The following is an 18,614-nucleotide window of genomic DNA, read 5'->3' as shown; positions in this document are numbered from 1 at the left end:
GTATCTCGAGAATTAAGCACAGAGCTTGTGAAACATTTTTTCTTTGTAGTTTTTGATCAAAGTTAACTTTTTCAGAGAACAGGTATGCAGAGCAATAACCCCTCAGAACTGTCTTAGGATAAGACCATGTTAGTGAAGTTTATGTCATTTTTACATCTGCATGTATTTCTTAAACTGACATTTGCTGTCCAACTGTACAAGACAAAATTTCAGTAGTTCTGTGCACAGCGTGATGGTATTTCAATGAGTGTAAATGTTGAGGGCAACAAAGTAAAACTACCTCAGTATCTCATTTTCATGTAAAGCATATGAAAACAGTAATAGAATACAGTATCTTCTCAAAGTCTCATGTCTTTAAAAAAAGGATGCAGCAAAGCCTCTTTTGCAGTTATTCTTGTTGCAGGGTTTAAGTCGAGTAGCTTATCAAGTAGGTCATATGCTTCATCAGGAACCTGATCCCATCCTTTCATCTCTGTTGCCTTCATGTCCAAAGCACCTTCACCTTCCTGAAAGCTCTTTGAGTGTTGAATTTGTTTTCCGAGTGCCTCAGAAGCACACGGTTTGTCTACTGCAACTGGCAAAGCTGAGTCATTTACGGACTTGCTGGGCACTTCACTCTGGGGTTTCTTACAGCTGCTATTTGTTCCTCTCAGCTTCTCACAGAGGGTTCTTAAGTTTTGTGCCGGGACAACTTGGGTACACAGAACTGATTTACCTAGAAAAAAAATTTACAGTAAACCACATTTTTATTATACTTTCTATGCAACTGTAACTTCTAAGTTTGTTTCAGAGAAACATGAATGTCTTGAAGTGTAACCAGCATTAAGAGGAAAAAAAAAAAAAAAAAGAAAAACAAACCATCCACATTTTACAGCAATAGCCCCAGCAAGTCGGAAGGAAAATAGCCTCAGTTCTGTTCAAAACAAAGCTGTTTGGGTTTGTTTGTGAAGTTACATAGTGATACCTTGTCACCCACCCCCCACGCCATCTTTTTGCATTTCACTGTCATTTTAACAGAACTGAAGAAAATTAGATACTCTGATTTTTACATCTCTGTCTGAAGAATGAAAATTGATGCTGTCAGTTACACTTTCAGATAACAACTGCTGCAGCATCTGGCCAGCAAACAATTAGGGGATTGGTTATTTTTGGTTTTTGTGTGTGTGGTGGTGGTGGTTTTGGTTTTTTTTTTAAACAGGCCATCTGTTGGGTTTTTATTTTAGTTTTTGGTTGGTTGGTTTTTTACTAGGCCTTCTTGAGGGGGGGAGGGAAAGCAAGGTTTACATCATCTAAATATTAAGTCATATTGACTTAAGCCTCCAGGGCAAATTTTGCAGGAATAGAAACATTGCCTTAAGAATTCTAACCAAATGGCAGTAGGAAACAGTTAGTTGGCATATTTCACCTCAAGTGGCCCTGACTTAATGAAAGGCAGTAGACAGGTTGGGAAACCTATGGCATGAAGTACCCCATATACAAATTATAAGAGATAAAAAAATACAAAACTTTCTTAAAACTCTGTATATATAGAATAGTACTTTTAGTGTTTTACACGCAAAAAGTGTGATTTACCTCCAAATTGACTCCCAAACCTGAAAATATATTTATATATTTGAAAAAAAAAAAAAAGAAACAGATTGCAAGTCACAGCATTAAATAGCAGACCAAGCATACATTTTCTCCTTTTCCCCCATAATTAAGGTTTGCATACCAAAAGTTTTAGCTGCCTGAATGGTTTCTCTGGATCCACGTACTGTCATGATTTGTGCCAAAGCCGTTAAATCATCACTTGCTTTGTAAAATGGATATCGTCCACTGAGCAGAGAAAGGAATACGATTCCTGCAGACCACATGTCAATTGCTGCAATTGGAAACAAACTGAGTAATGACTAAACTCACGATTTCATCACAAACAAAATCACAATGTTCTTTAAAAAGAAATTATGACCTGAAAAATTTCTATCAGAAAAAGTACTACTGACTTTGGTCACATAGATAACACTTCAGCAAACAGTGGAAATTACTATAATTAGATTGAAGAATAATTTCCTGCTTTGATGCAGAGGGATTGTTTCAGCTTTTCCATAGAATTTTTCATATGAGTAATTCCATTAACTTGCTAAACTTAAAATGTACCAAAACAATGTTTAAGGTTGTTTTACCCAGGGAAATGAGAGGGGGTGAAAAACTGGCTAGTTTTGATACTTAAATATTTAATTTTGCTTCATATGAAGAAAACCTTTATATAAGGATCATAACTAAAAAATAATTCACAAATTAATGCAAATCTGAATTTTTCTGGGACTGAGGCTGCCACAGTTAGACAGTACTAAAAAATTTATCTTACTATGAACTTTGTTCCTCTCTCATACGAAATCACTTGACAAGATAGCCAGTTTAACAATTTTAATAGTTAGAACTTATTCATCACTTTCATTGTGTTATGAAGAGTACAGAGAGTACTCTGGGGATAGATGCCAAACCATGATGGAAACTTTAATGCTGAAAGTTATGAGAATACCTGTCTGCCATAATTTTTTGGCTCACTAAGGTACACATTTTCAGAAATGGCAAGGAAAGTGAAGGGGAGAGTTTGAAGGATTCTCAAACTCTAAAGAGAAAAATTAACAGTTACGAAATAGAGCCACAGTTATTCTACTTCTCTTCAAAAAAAAAGGTAGTAAGATGGGCAGTAATTAATTTGGGCATTTTAATTAGAAACACTATTAAGCACCGGCCTTCGGGGAAAAAAAAAAGTATTAAGTTGACTTCAGTTGCAAAACCAGCATTTTTTTAAGTCTTTTATTAAAAAAACAAAAATCCAAGTTAATTGTTTGGCACAATTTACAGTGGAAAAATTTTGTATCTTCTTCATAGTTCCTGTAAAAAGGTTTTAGTATTACTGTACCACTGTTGAAAAGGTCATACTATTTGCTTGAGGTGGTGTGCATCACCTCGAGTATGTGGTTGAGAAAGCTGGAGTCATCAAGGTCAAGACCTTTAAAGAAGTTTAATTACTTAACTCTTGCTGAAATTAATAGACATTACATATCTCAATGGCTAGTAAATCCTGGGCCTACAATTCTGGTAGAGCTGGGATCATCAGCAGACTGCAAGATCCTGTGCAATGACATCAAAATCATGATTCCTCTCTATGCTTTTGTCTTGTGCTATCCAACTAGTGAGGCAGACCGAGGAAAGGGGAGCAGAGGGACAAATCAAGTTAAAGTGTAACTGGACCTGTATAACATCAACTGGGGAGTTTAGGTTGTGTTCCCTGCACTGTGAACCTGGGTCAGATGCACTGAGGTAGCTCTGGATAGTCTCAGCCGGTAACTTGGTCTCAGCACAGAGACCAGAACTAGTAGAAAGATTGGCAGGAATACAAGGAGGTGACTTCAGCAGTCCCAGATGGAAGTGGACAAGAAGATTTGTTAGTCCAAATAGAACATAATCTCATAAATATTAGTATTAATCTACCCAGTTCTAATTAAGGCCTTTGTTGACATACTACAGGAGCTTGGCACCACTGACTCAGTACTTTTAGGGCTGTCTGTGCCACACCCAAGGGTTTCCAGATTTACCCATATTTTCTGTAATCCTGCTCTCCAATACCCTAGAGAACAGAAAACCATCTGAAAGCATATTTAATGCCAGCATGTGTCCAAGATTTCCTAGGTATGTCTTCTTTCTGCCTGAATTCTGTCTAGACAGATTCAGAGATTGTCTCAACTTGTCCCGGATTTCTGGACGTCTTCTAGCCCATAAAGCTGGCTGTTACAGCACAGTCATGGTAACTCCAAAGAGGCTGCCACACCTCTTGGAATCCCAGTCATACCCACAGCACAGATGCTGTTTCAAATAACACCAAGCTATCTAAGGATAAGCTGATCAAATGTATTGTTAAGTCTATTCTGAGTGTGTATACACACTTTAAGTACTAAAACCTGACAATTTTCTCAAAAGGTATACTGCAAAAAAGTGGCTAAACCCTGCTATTTTAAATCAAATTTTTGAGGACGTTTGTATTTATCCCCCTTTTTCATAAGTCAAAACTCCTGGTCGTATACCAAATGTTTAACAGGTAACTTCGCTTTTATTGGTCCTCCATTCTCCAGGTAGGCACAACCTCTCCCATCCTACTTGCATCAGCTAATGCATTAACCATCCCTCTGCTCTGCCCTGAAACTTTCCCAGACTACTGAAACTTAAAAACTATCAAGTTGATAACCCTGAGAAATCAAAAATTTAGTAAGAAAAAATTATGACATTTACAGACCAGCTATTTAAAGCACTAGCAAAAGGGAAAAAAACAATCTGATAAAGAGTAATAAGCAATGCTTTCTAAAACACATTTGCAATTATACCATTAACTATGCCTGCTGTGACAGCAAACTATATGTGACAATCTGTCTAGAAAAGGCTAAAGTATGTCCTGTCCCCAAGATTTATTCAAGATTTACTTGAATAAATAGGCCAATAAGCCAAGAAACTTGATAAAAATTACAGCTTTGTTTTCTTTTAAAAAACATTGTATTCAGCTCCTGCATATGGCACTGCCCCTCAAATGAATAAAGACATATTCAAGTTTTAAACACAGGAAAAATATTCCTAACTTGTTCTTACTCTGAATAAAAAACTTTTAATTAAAATCAGGAAACACTCGATAAGTGTTAGAAGGGATGATACAATTAATTTCACATGTAAACAAAAACCCTCCCATAAAAAAAGACAATATAATATGCATAAATGAGACGGATCAAAAGGTGGAAAAAAAGGCATTAGTTTCAGTCTGCTGTGCAGTACCTGTGGTCTGTGTGGGGCACTTTGTTAATACTTCTGGTGCTCTGAATCCAGGTGTTCCTGCTCTGGGAGCAACTTGGTGACACCTTGTAATAAGAGACAAACATGTTTAGAATATAAGAGTTGATAAATAAGTTCTGATTATAATAATGCTTAACATCATTTTTAGAATATACTTGTGTAAGATGTGTAAACAGCCTGAACCTGCCTTACTCAAGTTTTGTAGAAGTTTGAAGCATCTTATGCAAGCAAGAATAAAATCAGAAATGCAAGAAATTATGTTGCATAATAGCCTTATATTATCTATTATATTATTGTATTATCTAGCATAAGGTAATACCACAGAAATACTTATTGCATACTTCACTCACAATGACCTTTTTTAGTTTCTTTCAACAGCAGCATCATTTTTGCTAAAGGCTTGTTTTCATAGGAAACTTTAAAGTTGAGACTAATTAACCATAGGCAAAAAATGCACTAGATTCTTGAATGCGAATGCTCTGGCTTTGTATTAGGCCACAGCAAACTAAGGTTCACTATTTCTGAATGTTGACAATAATTTTCTTTTCATTAGATTAATTAAAAGGTGTGAGATTATCATTAAGGGGGGGGGGGGGGGGGGGGGGGGAAACGCCAAAAACCACACCACCAAAAAAAAACAAACTTTCCAGAGCTTTCTTGTATGGTTTGAAGTGTCTTCCTTCTATGGGCCACTTCTCTTTTGAGTCTGTCAAATTCCTCATGTTTCATACTTTTGAAATGAAGTTGATATGACCATATTTTGACAGTCTGGCAAGAGAGGGACCCCACAGTTTCATGACTATGCCTAGTAAGCAGAATTCTCTGCATTAATCTGTGGATAAAAGGCGATAGTACATCATAACCAAAACTAACTGCAGAGGAGTTGAACTGAGTTATTAAGATTCTCTAACCTGTCTATTATTAAAACTTAAACATTATTTTTTTAAATGAATAAATACAAAGCAGTCATGTTTCCTTTTTATTCTATGTTTCATTATTTCCAGAATCCAAACCGTTGGCATGATTTAGGCCTATTAGATAACTACTAATGACAGACAGTCTTCTCTTAGTGTTGTAATTTAACTTGAGATTTTCTACAACACGTGTAGGTGGATAATTAAATACAACAACAAAAAATCATTAACAGTGAATCTCTCTTGCTGCAGATAGCAGTGAACCAATTATTCCTTTAATTCCCCAAACTATTGTTATTTAAAAAGAGCATACTCAGTGTTTCAACGGCTGCATAAATCAAATGCTATCTTTCACCTAATAAATCAGCTGTCTAGTAAATCTAAGTTTCTGACCTTGCTTGACAGCATAGCAGACAATTTTACAACATTATCAAAGCAAATTACCTTGAAAGGCAAACACTGCAAACTCTATCTGTTGCGTAACAGTCACAGGTCAGGTTTGAGGGACAACCACTGGCAGCTTTCCTGGCTGCCCCATTGCTCACTGTTTTGGTAGAAACGATCTTCTTTGTTACCAACTTCCTAGATGAAACATCTATCATCTTTGATTGTTTTATGAGCTGCAATGTAGATTATTTTAGAGAAGATGACATATTTAAGAAGCTTCCCTTTACATATAGATAGGCCAGTTCCTAGAATACTAAGACTGAAGAGGTGCTTATGAGCAAGAAGCTGCAATTTTAGAACAGAAGACAGCAAACCTTTTTAACAATATCACAACATCTATAAAACAGACACCGGAGCTTTCTAAATATCCTGATTTCCTCCCCTTCCCCTTTGGAAAACATTTTTCAGTGTTTACTGAAAAACAATATACATTAGATACTCTGAAGTTACAAGACAAGTATTTTTCAAGTTAGTGTAATATTTCAACAATTCTTCTGGTTCAACGTGAGAATAATAAAAAAAGTATATGAAATGCCACAGCAACACACAGGCACTAACTCTAATTCTACAATAAGATGATCACTTTTGGCCAAACCCTCTAATTTAGTTCGGGTTTCCCCCTTGTCATATTAAATACTAATTACAAAAAATACAGAAAAATATTTATTACAAGTTTTCCCTCCAGCTTCAACTGCAAAATTAAAAAAAAAGAAGTTTCACAAGCTAAGTGTATCTTAGTTGCACAGATACATGTGTAGGAAAAAAGATTACTTTAGGATACAAACAAGATCAGCTAGAGAGACAGCGACGTAACTAGTTCTTTAAGAGTTTCAAAAGGGACTGAACAGAAATGAAAAATTCTTTGAGCCTTTCAGCAAAGACACTTAATAATCTGCTCAAAAACTTTTAGTTCCACAGCACCCTGGAGCAGTGTTCACTCTTACAGAACAACCAGTTCTGTAATTTTTCAAATACGTAACAGATTGTTCTTACGGATGGGTCATACTTCTTACTTTTGTACTCAAGTTCTCCTGGTATGTTGAACTATAGACATTGAAATTCCTCTCTCCAAAGACAGAGCGCTGGACAGAATGGTGTACAGAATCCTCCTACAATAGCAACAAAAATGACAATAAGGATCCTATCTAACACACAGTCAGCTGGATACTGACAGTTCAAAAAAAAAAGTGTGAAGTGACATAAACCAAGAACAGCTGCATGGTAAGTCATTTTCAGGCATCACTTTCCTGTGGATGAGGAAAACATGGTCTAGACAGAACAGCAAACATGCTTACAAAACGAATCACACCTCAGAAGTACCCCAAGACAATCTGAATGTCATCTGTACTGCATTTGTTATGCAACTAAGTAACTAAACATAGATGAATAATTATTGGCTTGGGGAGGAGTTCCACAGTACATGTCACTTAAAAAAAGATTTAAGGCTGTCTAAATAGTAATCCATGCTAGGGTTTTATACAGCCTTTGGCATTGTATTATATCTAACAGATAATGAATGATGCCAATGGGGTTACGTAACACTAGCCATTTTGATATGAAAACTGTGATTCTGTGCATCACATTAGGGCCCTGAAAGATATGCGTGCACAACTTGTGTTCAGGTATTACATCTCCCCCTGTTGGATGAAGTAATACATTAGGCATACAACAATATTAATGAAAAAGACTGAGAACCTTTCCTCCTCTTCCTTGTTTAGTCTGTATTTTTGAAAGTGAGCTGGACCTTTTATCAGCTGCTTTTGAGGCTGACTGTTGAGCTATCTGTTTAGGTGCTGTGACACTGACAGAAACCCCAGTTCCCAAGGCTATGGCGGGAGTATTTTGTGAGCAACTTCCCTGCTGGTCTTCAGAGTGGGCAGTTTTGAGAAGTTCAATTTTCGTGTCGGGGGTTCCTTGTGCCAAGCCGAAGTCTACCAAGGCATACCTGAAAGACACAAATTTAGAATCAGGAGTCACAAAGTATCCATCGATTGGTTCAATTTACTATTCATTACTTGTTTACTTATCTTTCACATTTTACTCAATATGTTGCTTATCTGTACTGTTGCCAGCATCACAGTCCTATTTCCCTCCTCCTCTTGTCCTATCTTACGTATCCCCACAATGTTTTTACCCTAGAGGGTACTTGATTGTTTCTTGTCCCAAAATCTTCTCAAGTGCACACTTTCTCCAGTGGTGTTAAAAAAGTATTCCCAGCAACTCCTTTCTGGGGTTCTTCTAATCCTACAGCTCTGAACCTTTAGCCAACAGTCAAGTGCAAGTGACTTGACCCTTGCAGCATTCCCATGGCCAGAGGACAAATGTAGCAGTGAAGACGGTCAAGACTAAGAACGCTTAGAGTTTTGCCAGATTTCAAGCGATACTACTGGAATGTACTCCAGTCTTCAAACAGGTAAGACTACTTTAGTTCACACTTCAGATCTGTCTTTAAAATAATTATTTTTTTCTACAACCAGTACAGAGACAATCCAGCTGTCTCTGGGTCTCAGAGAAACTCAACTCCATGGTTTCCACACCCTAAGTAGAGATTAAGGCTCAAACAAATGCTGGAAGAGCAAAACGACAGTACAAATTCATTTTGACAGACTAAATAAAAAAATGTAAAAATCAGTATTTCTCAAATTTTTAAGCTTTTGGTTTGGTAAAATATACCAAATCTCCCCTACAAACTTTCACTACATAGAATCATTTAGGTTGGAAAGGACCTTTAGATCATTTAGTCCAACTGTAAACCTAACACTGCCAGGTCCACCACTAAACCATGTCCCTAAGGATGACATCTACACATCTTTTAAATAGCTCCAAGGATGGTGACTCCACCACTTCCCTGGGCAGCCTGTTCCAATGCCTGGTAACTCTTTTAGTGAAGAAATATTTCCTAATATCCAATCTAAACCTCCCCTGGTGCAACCTGAGGCCATTTCCTCTTGTCCTATCACTGGTTACTTGGGAGAAGAGACTGACTCCCACCTCGCTACAACCTCCTTTCAGGTAGTTGTAGAGGGTGATAAGGTCTCCCCTCAGCCTCCTTTTCCCCAGGCTAAACAACCCCAGCTCCCTCAGCCGTTCCCCATCAGACTTGTGCTCCACACCCTTCACTAGCTTCATTGCCCTGCTTTGGACATGCTCCAGTACCTCAATGTCTCAATTGTACATAGCACACCACTTACCAATACAGCTATATGACTGCTAGCACTGAAACTGTACATTATTCTATCCATTTCAGCTCTTCACAAAAAAGCAGTACCTCATTTTTTACAGTCTTTAAATATTGTAACTTGCAGGCAAAAAACCCAACGCTACTAGTTATAAACATTAATTCAATGTAAGGTGAAAACAGTCCAAATCCAGCTATCTCATCTGTATCAGTTTTACTCAATCCACAAGTGAAAATTTACAAGTATCAGTCTATGCACCACAAGTCACTATTAGTTTTCTTACTAAAAAAAACCCTGATTTTATTCTTCCTATTCAAAATGTAGTACTTTTACTCAATAGTAAATTCTTAATTTTTTCAGGTACTTGTCACTCTATGAGGCAGATATCACATTAAGTATGAAAAAAAATTCCTTCCCTCCTCAAATCCCTAAACACAGAACGAAAAGTTTAGCTTTATTACTTAAGCACATGTTATGCAGCTGGAAGGAAAGAAAACCCAAAAGCCTAACTGACTCTGTTCTGCCAAGGCACACATCCCCAAATGAGATCACAATATGGTCATCTGGACAGACTTACTCTTTTAGCTGCCTGTTGTAGAGGAAGTTACTGGGCTTGATGTCACGGTGAACAATACCGAAGTGATGAATGCGCCTCAACGCTTTAAACAGATTAAACATGTATTCCCTCACTTCTTCAAAGGAAAGAGAATTCAAAATGTCCTGAAAGATTATTTGGATACTGTAATTATGCAACTGCTTTTAATTAAAAAGTTTTACTACACATAAAAAGTCTAGGACTCACCAAGAAGGATTCATGTTCCAGATACGGCATAACAATAACCACATGATCGTTTTTCCTAAAGCAATATTTAACTCCCATAACATTATCTTGTCCCCTAGAAGAAAAGTAATGTCACTGAATAAAGACCAGAAGATGGATGTTTATTTTCCTTTATTTCTTAAAAACTTCAGTCAGGCTTTCTTTTATAATCTAATGTATGTTTTGACAGCAGTCTTAGCAGCAGTCAGTAGTTATGCTGTTGCTGCTTATTGCTATGTTCCATTTGAATTCTTCAATTTGCAATGAGGGCTCCACAGAGTATTTGTGGGGCCATGGTTTGTGGTTACCACTGTAATTAAATGTAGGACCTAACCTTTATGATACCAACTACTTTAAGAAGGCGCTATACAGCACACTCTGGTAACAAGTATTCATTGCTAAAAACACGTTTTCTGATGAAGAGATTATTTTTTCCAAGCATTTCAGAACTGGAATTTTTGTTATCACAGAGATGCATCATAGAACTTCTCAGATGGAAAATAGAGCACCATCCGCAAACTGAGACTAGCAGACTAGCAGAAAAGGGCATTCATTACAGGTAAGACACTCCATTTCTTATTTGCTCTTGATAAAAAGAATATACATTTCTGCGGTTAAAAAAAAAAAGCAAGCGAAGTGCCAAAACTTAAAATAAATAAATACAGAACAGTGATAGAATGTTCAGCAGTTTAGTCGTGACAGTCATAGCTTTTTTATTTATGTACCCTGCTACTGTGAGGCACTGAAGTTCAGCAGCAATTCGCAGAGGGTGGCTGGTTGGAATCAGGTGTTTCAGAGCCATTTTTTCCTCATTTCCTGTTTGTAGTTGTGCTGTGGCCAAGTAAACAGAACTAAAAGTACCTGTAAAGAAGGGAGAAAAGCATTGTCTTCAGCATTTTTAATTAGGTCAATTCAGCTTTTTACAGAAGTGATCTAACTGTTCACAATTCTGCAGTATACTTTGTACTACATCAAAAGCAGGTTCTAGAAGAGAAAAATGCAGTTCCTTTTTTCTACTACTGAATTCAGTGATCTTGTATACAAGTTTTTTGTGTCAGTAAAAATGCAAATGTAACACTGTCTAACTTGCCTGGGACACAGAGCTCTTTGAATGTAAATATCCTATCTTTGATTTGCTTTCTTGTTTAGGTAGCTCACTTTCATCTGACATCTAACTCTTCTTTACTTTTTACAATGTAAGTGGGCTATATAATGCTAATCTGGAAAGCACTGCCTTTACCACTCAAAGCATTTCTGAAATTGCTACATTTTTCTTAATTCTGTTACCTTATCTATGAAATAAGACTTCCCATATGATGTGTAACTTTACTACTTGTTTGCCGAGAGCATTAGAACATAGAGAGAACACGATCGACTCATTTGAGAAAGGGAGTATTTGGACTGTACGATAAACTTACCCACCCATTTAATTTTAAGGATATTCCAATATACCTCTTAGGAGGTTAATTTATCCTGTCTGAGATATCTGAACATACAAGTTGAAACACTCCTCCATATGGATAAACAGTACAAATTACTTTTGATTGCATTTTAAGTATTGCATTTGCATCATGCTAGGTCAACAGTCTGTAAGTGCATACATCAAAATGCCAGCAAAAACTCTAAATACTTCTTGCAGTCATTAAAAAAAAAAAAAAAAAAAAAAAAAATCTAGTCCCATACATTCAGTAGAATTGATTATAGCAATAAGGGTTACCAAGTGGACCTAAGACATTATTTTTGGTGGTGAGAACTGCTAAAATGAAAGTGACTCCAGAGTGGAATCCTAAGGTGAAGCTTGTTTTCTCATAATGCGGCAGAACTGCAAGTGGTATTTTTTAAAAGCATTGTTTGCTCCCAAGAGCAAAATCAAAGTATTATGCATAACCATACTGTCTTTTTTATGATAGGCAAAACTCCTTTTTTTGTTTGTTTTTGAAATTTTGTATTGCAGTGGTGAATGGAGCTGGGCTTTTTGGGGTTGTTTTTGTTGGGTTTTGTGGGGTTTTTTGGACACAAAAACTCTTAGCCATCTAGCCTGCCATCACAGGTATTCCATCACAAAACAGCCATAAAACAATCCAGCTTCTCATCAACATCTTTGTTTAAAAGTGTGGAGTGTCACAAAGCATTTCAGAGATCAAATGGGTAAAGTTCCAAAAAGTGCTGAAATCCCACACTCAGAAGTAGATAAGAATCTATTTATAGACATGCCTAATGTTTATTGAAGGTATCTGCAGTAGTATCTGTTGAAGGCAATGTGTACACAAGCATTTTAAAATTTGGTACAGTATGTCTTAAAAAACAATTTATTTATTTTTTTAATAAACAGGCTATAATCATTCAGTCTCCTCCTCCACCTCTGCCCACAGGGTTTCAGTGGAAACAAAGCCAACTAAAGGAACAGCAGTTAAGTATGTCAAAACACAGCTGCATATAAATAGATTTATCATGGAAAAGAGAAAAAGAATGGAGTGTTAAGACTTACTTACTCGAATCTACCTCAAAAAATTTTAGTTATCGAAACTGGAAAGCTGGTTTTATCAAAGGCTTTATTATACCAGATTTTCAAGAAAATATCTTGAAAATGGCCCTAATTGACACATCTATGTGCTCAGCAACATATTAGAATTCCTACAGAGACCAAGAAGTAAATCAAAAACGCATTTGGATTAAGTTGGATATATTGGGATCTTAGATTTATACCTTTTAAGTTAGAAATACCAAAAGAAAGCTAAAATAAAACATTTACCTTCTCCAATTTTTTCCTTAATTTTGAATACATTTACAAGCTGTGGCACTGCTTCATAAAGATTTTCAATATCTTTTTTTATTCTTTTTTTTGCTGTGGAAAGAATAGGGAAAATAAGGTAGGAATTTTATTGCTTGATTCAATACCTGATCTATATTTGAGATTACAAATCACACTTCAGTTCATAGGACTGTGAATTCACATAAACAGAGGAAAAAACAGCAGACAGGTATCTATCCCTGCAGACATTACCATCTGCATACTTGATATTATTGTTCTTATTCATCACACTCCCTTACAGCCTTTTCTTTAAAAAAATTTTTTTTTTAAGCTATCTGCCACCTAGCAGTTCCTGAGAGGCAAAAGCCTTCTGGTTAGTAAGACATCCGATTACAGCTCATTTATAAATGTTTTCATGAGATTTGCAACATCAATTTCATAAAAGACTAAACTATAATAGTTGCTTCTGTAAGTACACGAGCACATCCATCAGATGCAAATCAAACATGTAGGAAAAGAATTTTTTTTTCTTTTTTAAGATCCATAATACAATCTTTCACAGTGTTACTTAAAACAGTAAAAACCAAAAAACATTTGATCTGCATTTAAGTTGCTGCACTTTGTGCTGCGATCACTAGATGGCATGACAAGGATGTTGTACTGCATTATTTAAAAAAATTATGTAGTTTTCCATTCAGTTTGCAAATCCTTGTAGTTTAAGTGTCCTCTATACCCTGCATAAGAATTCAGTTCTTTCGAAGCTATGAAGTATGTAGAAGCTGTGATTAATTTCTTTAAAGCAGGGGTGAAGAATGTTTTATTATACAGAACTAAGCACAAACTGCTATTTGGGAAGTCAATCAAATGGAAGGAAAAAAAGTTGTATACATTTTTCATCCTAAAAATAAGTAATAAATTAAATTTAACATAAATATATAAATTGTATTCTGTATGTAAAAATGTACTCTGCTTTACCAGGACAGTAAGTCATAAGCAACAAGAATTATTTTCAAAATATCACTGATGTGTTAGAAACAAGGTATGGATTAGCATGCATCCCCAACCTTCTACGTTAGCTCACATTATACAGCAACAAAATCTGAAGTCTGCCTAAAGAACCCTTTCTTCCTGGTAAAAGCACAATAAATTAGTTGTTAATTCAAGTTATAGTTAACTTTCAATTGTAATTTTTATTATTTCAAAAATTTATAAAAACCAACATACTGAAAATATTTTTGAGAATTGAAGCCTGCTGCCTCTCTTACTACCCCTTTACTCATTTTTATTCCTTGAAGCTGTTCCCTCTGCTTCTCCAAGTTATTTTGTTTTAAGTCATTTCAGGGGAGATATTTCAGGAATAAAAAAACCCTCTATGCTACACACCAGAAATACTAACATTCATTTAGGATACATTTGATCAATAAATACAAGTAAAATGTTAATTAGTTCTGCTAGGAATCCTATTTAAAAACTTCAAAAATATCCGAGGATAAAAATGACCAGACTTGTACTAACAGTCAAGATGTACAAGACCTTGTGTCTAATAATCCCTGAAGGAAAAGGCTAAGGAAAACTGGTCATCTATACAGTTATTCTGGTTATTCCCCAATTTTACAGAGCCAGATTAAGTTAAACGCTTTGAAAAGTAAGAAACTGAAAGTTTGAGTGATCACTTAATTTTCCTGTCAATATAGTAAAAATTTCTGTTGAAAATAACACTAAAAATTCAAGAAGTTACAACATAACATTTTTTTAATTGGTAGTATTCATATTGCCCATGTACTCAGAACTTTATTGAGAAATTTATCTATTATTGCCATAATTCTTGTTGTTCTGTCACTAAAAAATAATTGTCAATAAAAAGCTTCATCATTTAAAGAGTCATATTTCCAGTTAGTTTGCGCAGTAATTTCAACTTTTTACACAAATGCTCATGTATTACATAACAAATGTAAGACATTCAAGAAAGCTTTCTGAAATCTTCAGAAAATACAGGAAAGGGAAAGGCTAATATTTGTACCATGTTCCATTTTCCCCAGGAATACTCAAAGATGTAAAGAGATGAAACCACGTAACAGAACTATAAAGAACTTAACATCGGAATGTTATTGCATCACTCAAAGACATAGGCCTTTCCCCTCGGGAAGATAACCCTGTTACTGGGTTCTGAAACATCCTACACAAACTTCATCCCAAGAGGTCAGCAGCCACAGGACAGAGCTAGAAAATTGTTTTCAACAGTACTATAGTTCTAACAGGCTCTGTTAGAACAACATTGTTTAGAACTAGTTTGCTATCTAACCTGCTCCAAATAAAGCAACTGATAGTTTTGTTCCAATACTTGCATTTTAGTCTGACATCTGAGGAGAGTTGCTTAAGCTTCAGTTTTTACCGAAAAAAAAATATACTGACAGTAACTACAACATAAAATTTGCACTGGAATTTCTCCAGTAAAATTGCTTGGTTATGAAAAGAGTACTTAACTCTGGCAAAAAGCAGAAGTCCTAACAAGGGCTCAAAAGGCACATCTTTTAAGTCTTTAGAAACCAGCAGATTTCTACTTTCTTTACCATATCAGGTTTTGGGTTGTTTTGTGCCACCAGTCTAACAGTCCTAAGGTAGACACTAACAGTCACGAAAAGTGTTCTCTCAATAACTGCTATAGAATCTGTCAAATACTCCCTTTTGTCTGACACTGAATTGAAGTTCCTGCCTGGACAAAGTTCAGTGCTGTTGGAGCACTAACAGCTGGGTGACACAGGCTACAGATCCTAGGCCAGAGCAGTGCCTACCCAAGGCACTGAGAGCATTTAGTAACTCAGCACAGCTTCTCGTGTGAAAGATCCTGAGAAGTGCTAGAAACAGTCAGTGACTGGCCTTGTTGACAGACAGCTGTGTAAACATCTCTTCTCTTCTGGGGGCCTGAATCTCCAGCTGGGTACAGAGAACATACAGTCATTGTACCATCCATGTAGAACAATAATAATAATATCCAACATTTTCTGTGAGCAGATTTTGAAGTATTTTCTTTACTTCCTAGAATGAAAAGCATTTGCAAAGCGAGACAATTAAACATTTTTCAACATCACTCTCTGTAATTCTGGACATGGATGTGCAGGGGACTGACAGAGGACTATCTATTTCTAGGAAAATCAGTAGCCATTATATATATATAAAAAAAAAAACCTGGCTGACCATCCACAATTACTGAGCAAGCATTGTACAGAAAGTCCAGATTGAAGTGCATTCACAAAGAGACCCAAAAATGAGCAACAAAACGGCTATCAGAACACATGTTTGTAGTTCAGCTCTCTGGTAACAGCAAGAACAGTGTTTTTATGCACATAGACGCATCTAAAGATATTTAAGGATAAGGCTAGCAATTATTGGTTAAAAGAAAAAGTATTATTTTTGCGTACTTGTCTGGTCAGATAATTTTATTCTCAAGGAGTGCCTTTTTTTGAATTCTAGTATCCTCTTATAATAACATATTCTGTAATAAATAAATAGTAGGATTAGCGAATTGTGACAAGCTATTGCTGCTAAAGTTTTGTAACACACAAAAAGCAGGAATAAACTTAAAATCGAAAGCCACCTCAAATGTTTTCATTTCATTAATTCTTTATATAATAGGATCATACACAGACAGGTTTATAATTGATGATGAAACTTCCTGAAGCGATGAAGAATCGTATCAGCAACAAAATGTAATGTTAGCAATCCCTATTTTAGCACATACCTGAAAGCTTGCTGTTCTGCTCATGTTTCCCACGGAAGTCTTCAGCCTGATGAGGGTGCTGTTCATCACAGTGAGACTTCAACGCTGTCTCCATCACAAAACAAACCTGAGTAAAAAATCCAGGACTTTGAGGACCACTTCTGGACACCTGGGGGAGCAAGCATATCTGGTAAGACACTTCCTGGCCCTGCACTCAGTTCCCGAGATGAGATTTAGGGAGTCTGAGGAGTTCCTCTGTGCTACCTAAAACAACAAAGTGTCACCCATCATCCCAGAGAAAAACTAAACTAGTAAACCCACTCTGTCTCTAGTAAGAGGAAGAAAGGGGGAAGGGAACTGCAGGATAAGCTTTGACACAAATGATTTTCTTTCATCTCTCATGTGTTTCCTCGTTCACATTAAAGCACTATCTTTTCCCTGAAGTTTGCTTTGAAAGGCAAAGAACTGATGCACACAGAAATAGCTGCATTGCATACTGCAACACCCATACAAACAGAAAACCTGAAAGAAATCATAAGAGAAAAAAAAATCTTCTCAATATGAGAGATTTCTCTTTCCTACAGCAGATCAACAAAAGGCACAATTATTTGTTGCCCTCCCCCCATAACAAGAAATAATAGCATAGGCTTATTTTCAAATGCTTCTTCCTAAATCTTGGAAACACTGTAAATAAAACTGTAAGTTAGTAAAATGTACTAATACTGTACAATCAAAAAACCCTCATGATCCTATTTAATGAGGAAAAGAAAGGCAGAGTGCCCCAGGGCAGGATAACTGGTGATAAGAGAACCTGGAAGCACCACCTCTTATGGTTGCCCAACACTGGTTCCATTCAAAGATCTTCCTTGCTTGTAACTTTGCCAAACCTTCACAGTTCTGGCTGAACTTTTCCACACGGGGGAAATATATTCTGAAAAACTTCAAGTGAAAGGATTCATCTGTTTCAGCTATGGAGCTAGAAATAACATTTTGTCCCCAAAGAATTCAAGCTACCTCTAGTCTGTCATCCTCGTGGAACAGAACAGGGCCAGGCAACAGACTGTTTTTTTGAGGGAGCTTTGCTAGAGAATGGGAATTGGAAACTAATGGCATGAGACTAGAGATATTTCTAGTCTCTCACAGGTAGACACTCCCTCTGCTAGTGCTGAGTAGGCAGATAATCCTGTTCCAAAGCTCAAATAACATGGGCTCATTAGCAGAATAAGGAGTGCAAATTAATACAGACATCCCCTGCCGCTCATCATGGCCTACTTGCTCTGATTCAGCCCCACACCAGCCTCAGCTCTAGGCTCTTCTAGTTCAAGGCTGGCCACAAACACCTTGTTTGGAAAAAAGAAAATGAACGCTTCTGTCTGCCTGCAAACTGCCATGGGAACATGTTCATGGCTTGCTGGCCATAAGGAGAGTGAAAGTGGCTCAGTAACTCAAGATGTCATTTCCATTCATTTATGTCAAACACACAAGCTACTATCTGCAGAACCGAATACCTCGAATACTTGAGTATATTAAAAAATGGTTTACTAATTTGGAAGTGGGCCTAACAGTTATAAAATGGAACATCAAACAAAGTTTGATTCAGTCAGGTATTTAGTTTTTACATTAAAAAATACAACACAGCATTAGAGGTAAAAAATTAAGAGAACACTAAAATGATCCAAAGTTTCAGCTCAAAACTTTCTTGCAGTTAAATCACATCTCCAATTAAAAAAAAAAAATCTTCTCCATAATATCAAAATAAAAAAACCAAACCAAACCAAAAACGATAGTGACAGATTCAAACAGCCCACATAGCTTCAGGGTCTTCCCAGTCAGATATTTGAACCTCGCACACAGAAATTACTGATACTGCTGCTGAATCCTTGGCTAAAGCAACGCTGCTAACAGGAACGCGGTCTGCTGCCACTCCTTTAAGTGGGAACTTACACACAGACAACCCTGG

The 18,614-nt window shown here is 36.5% G+C and overlaps 1 protein-coding gene across 1 annotated transcript; it reads right to left on the bottom strand.

Moving 5' to 3' along the window:
• Window positions 1-338: 338 nt before the first annotated feature.
• Window positions 339-16,769, bottom strand: CDC7 (cell division cycle 7). Its single transcript, XM_009702308.1, has 11 exons — window positions 16,672-16,769; window positions 12,937-13,019; window positions 10,910-11,045; window positions 10,167-10,260; window positions 9,942-10,084; window positions 7,881-8,130; window positions 7,199-7,294; window positions 6,183-6,358; window positions 4,807-4,889; window positions 1,712-1,861; window positions 339-715 (listed from the first exon to the last, which is right to left on the bottom strand). Exons 1-11 carry the CDS (start codon window positions 16,767-16,769, stop codon window positions 339-341), a joined length of 1,686 nt encoding a protein of 561 aa, XP_009700610.1.
• Between the last annotated feature and the right edge of the window lie 1,845 nt (window positions 16,770-18,614).

Source organism: Cariama cristata, unplaced genomic scaffold (assembly GCF_000690535.1).
Source record: "Cariama cristata isolate BGI_N322 unplaced genomic scaffold, ASM69053v1 scaffold31216, whole genome shotgun sequence".
Classification (NCBI taxonomy): Eukaryota; Metazoa; Chordata; class Aves; order Cariamiformes; family Cariamidae; genus Cariama; species Cariama cristata.
This window is presented reverse-complemented; position numbering and strand designations above follow the sequence as displayed.

Bases quoted from the DNA above. Each gene is read 5' to 3' on its own strand.
- CDC7 (XM_009702308.1), bottom strand. From the start codon at position 16,769: ATGGAGACAGCGTTGAAGTCTCACTGTGATGAACAGCACCCTCATCAG. The intron at 6,359-7,198 runs GTAAGAAGTATG...TCTACATTGCAG, and splicing joins AGGAGAACTTGAGTACAAAA to CTCATAAAACAATCAAAGAT. The intron at 4,890-6,182 runs GTAATTTGCTTT...TCTTATTACAAG, and splicing joins TGCAGTGTTTGCCTTTCAAG to GTGTCACCAAGTTGCTCCCA.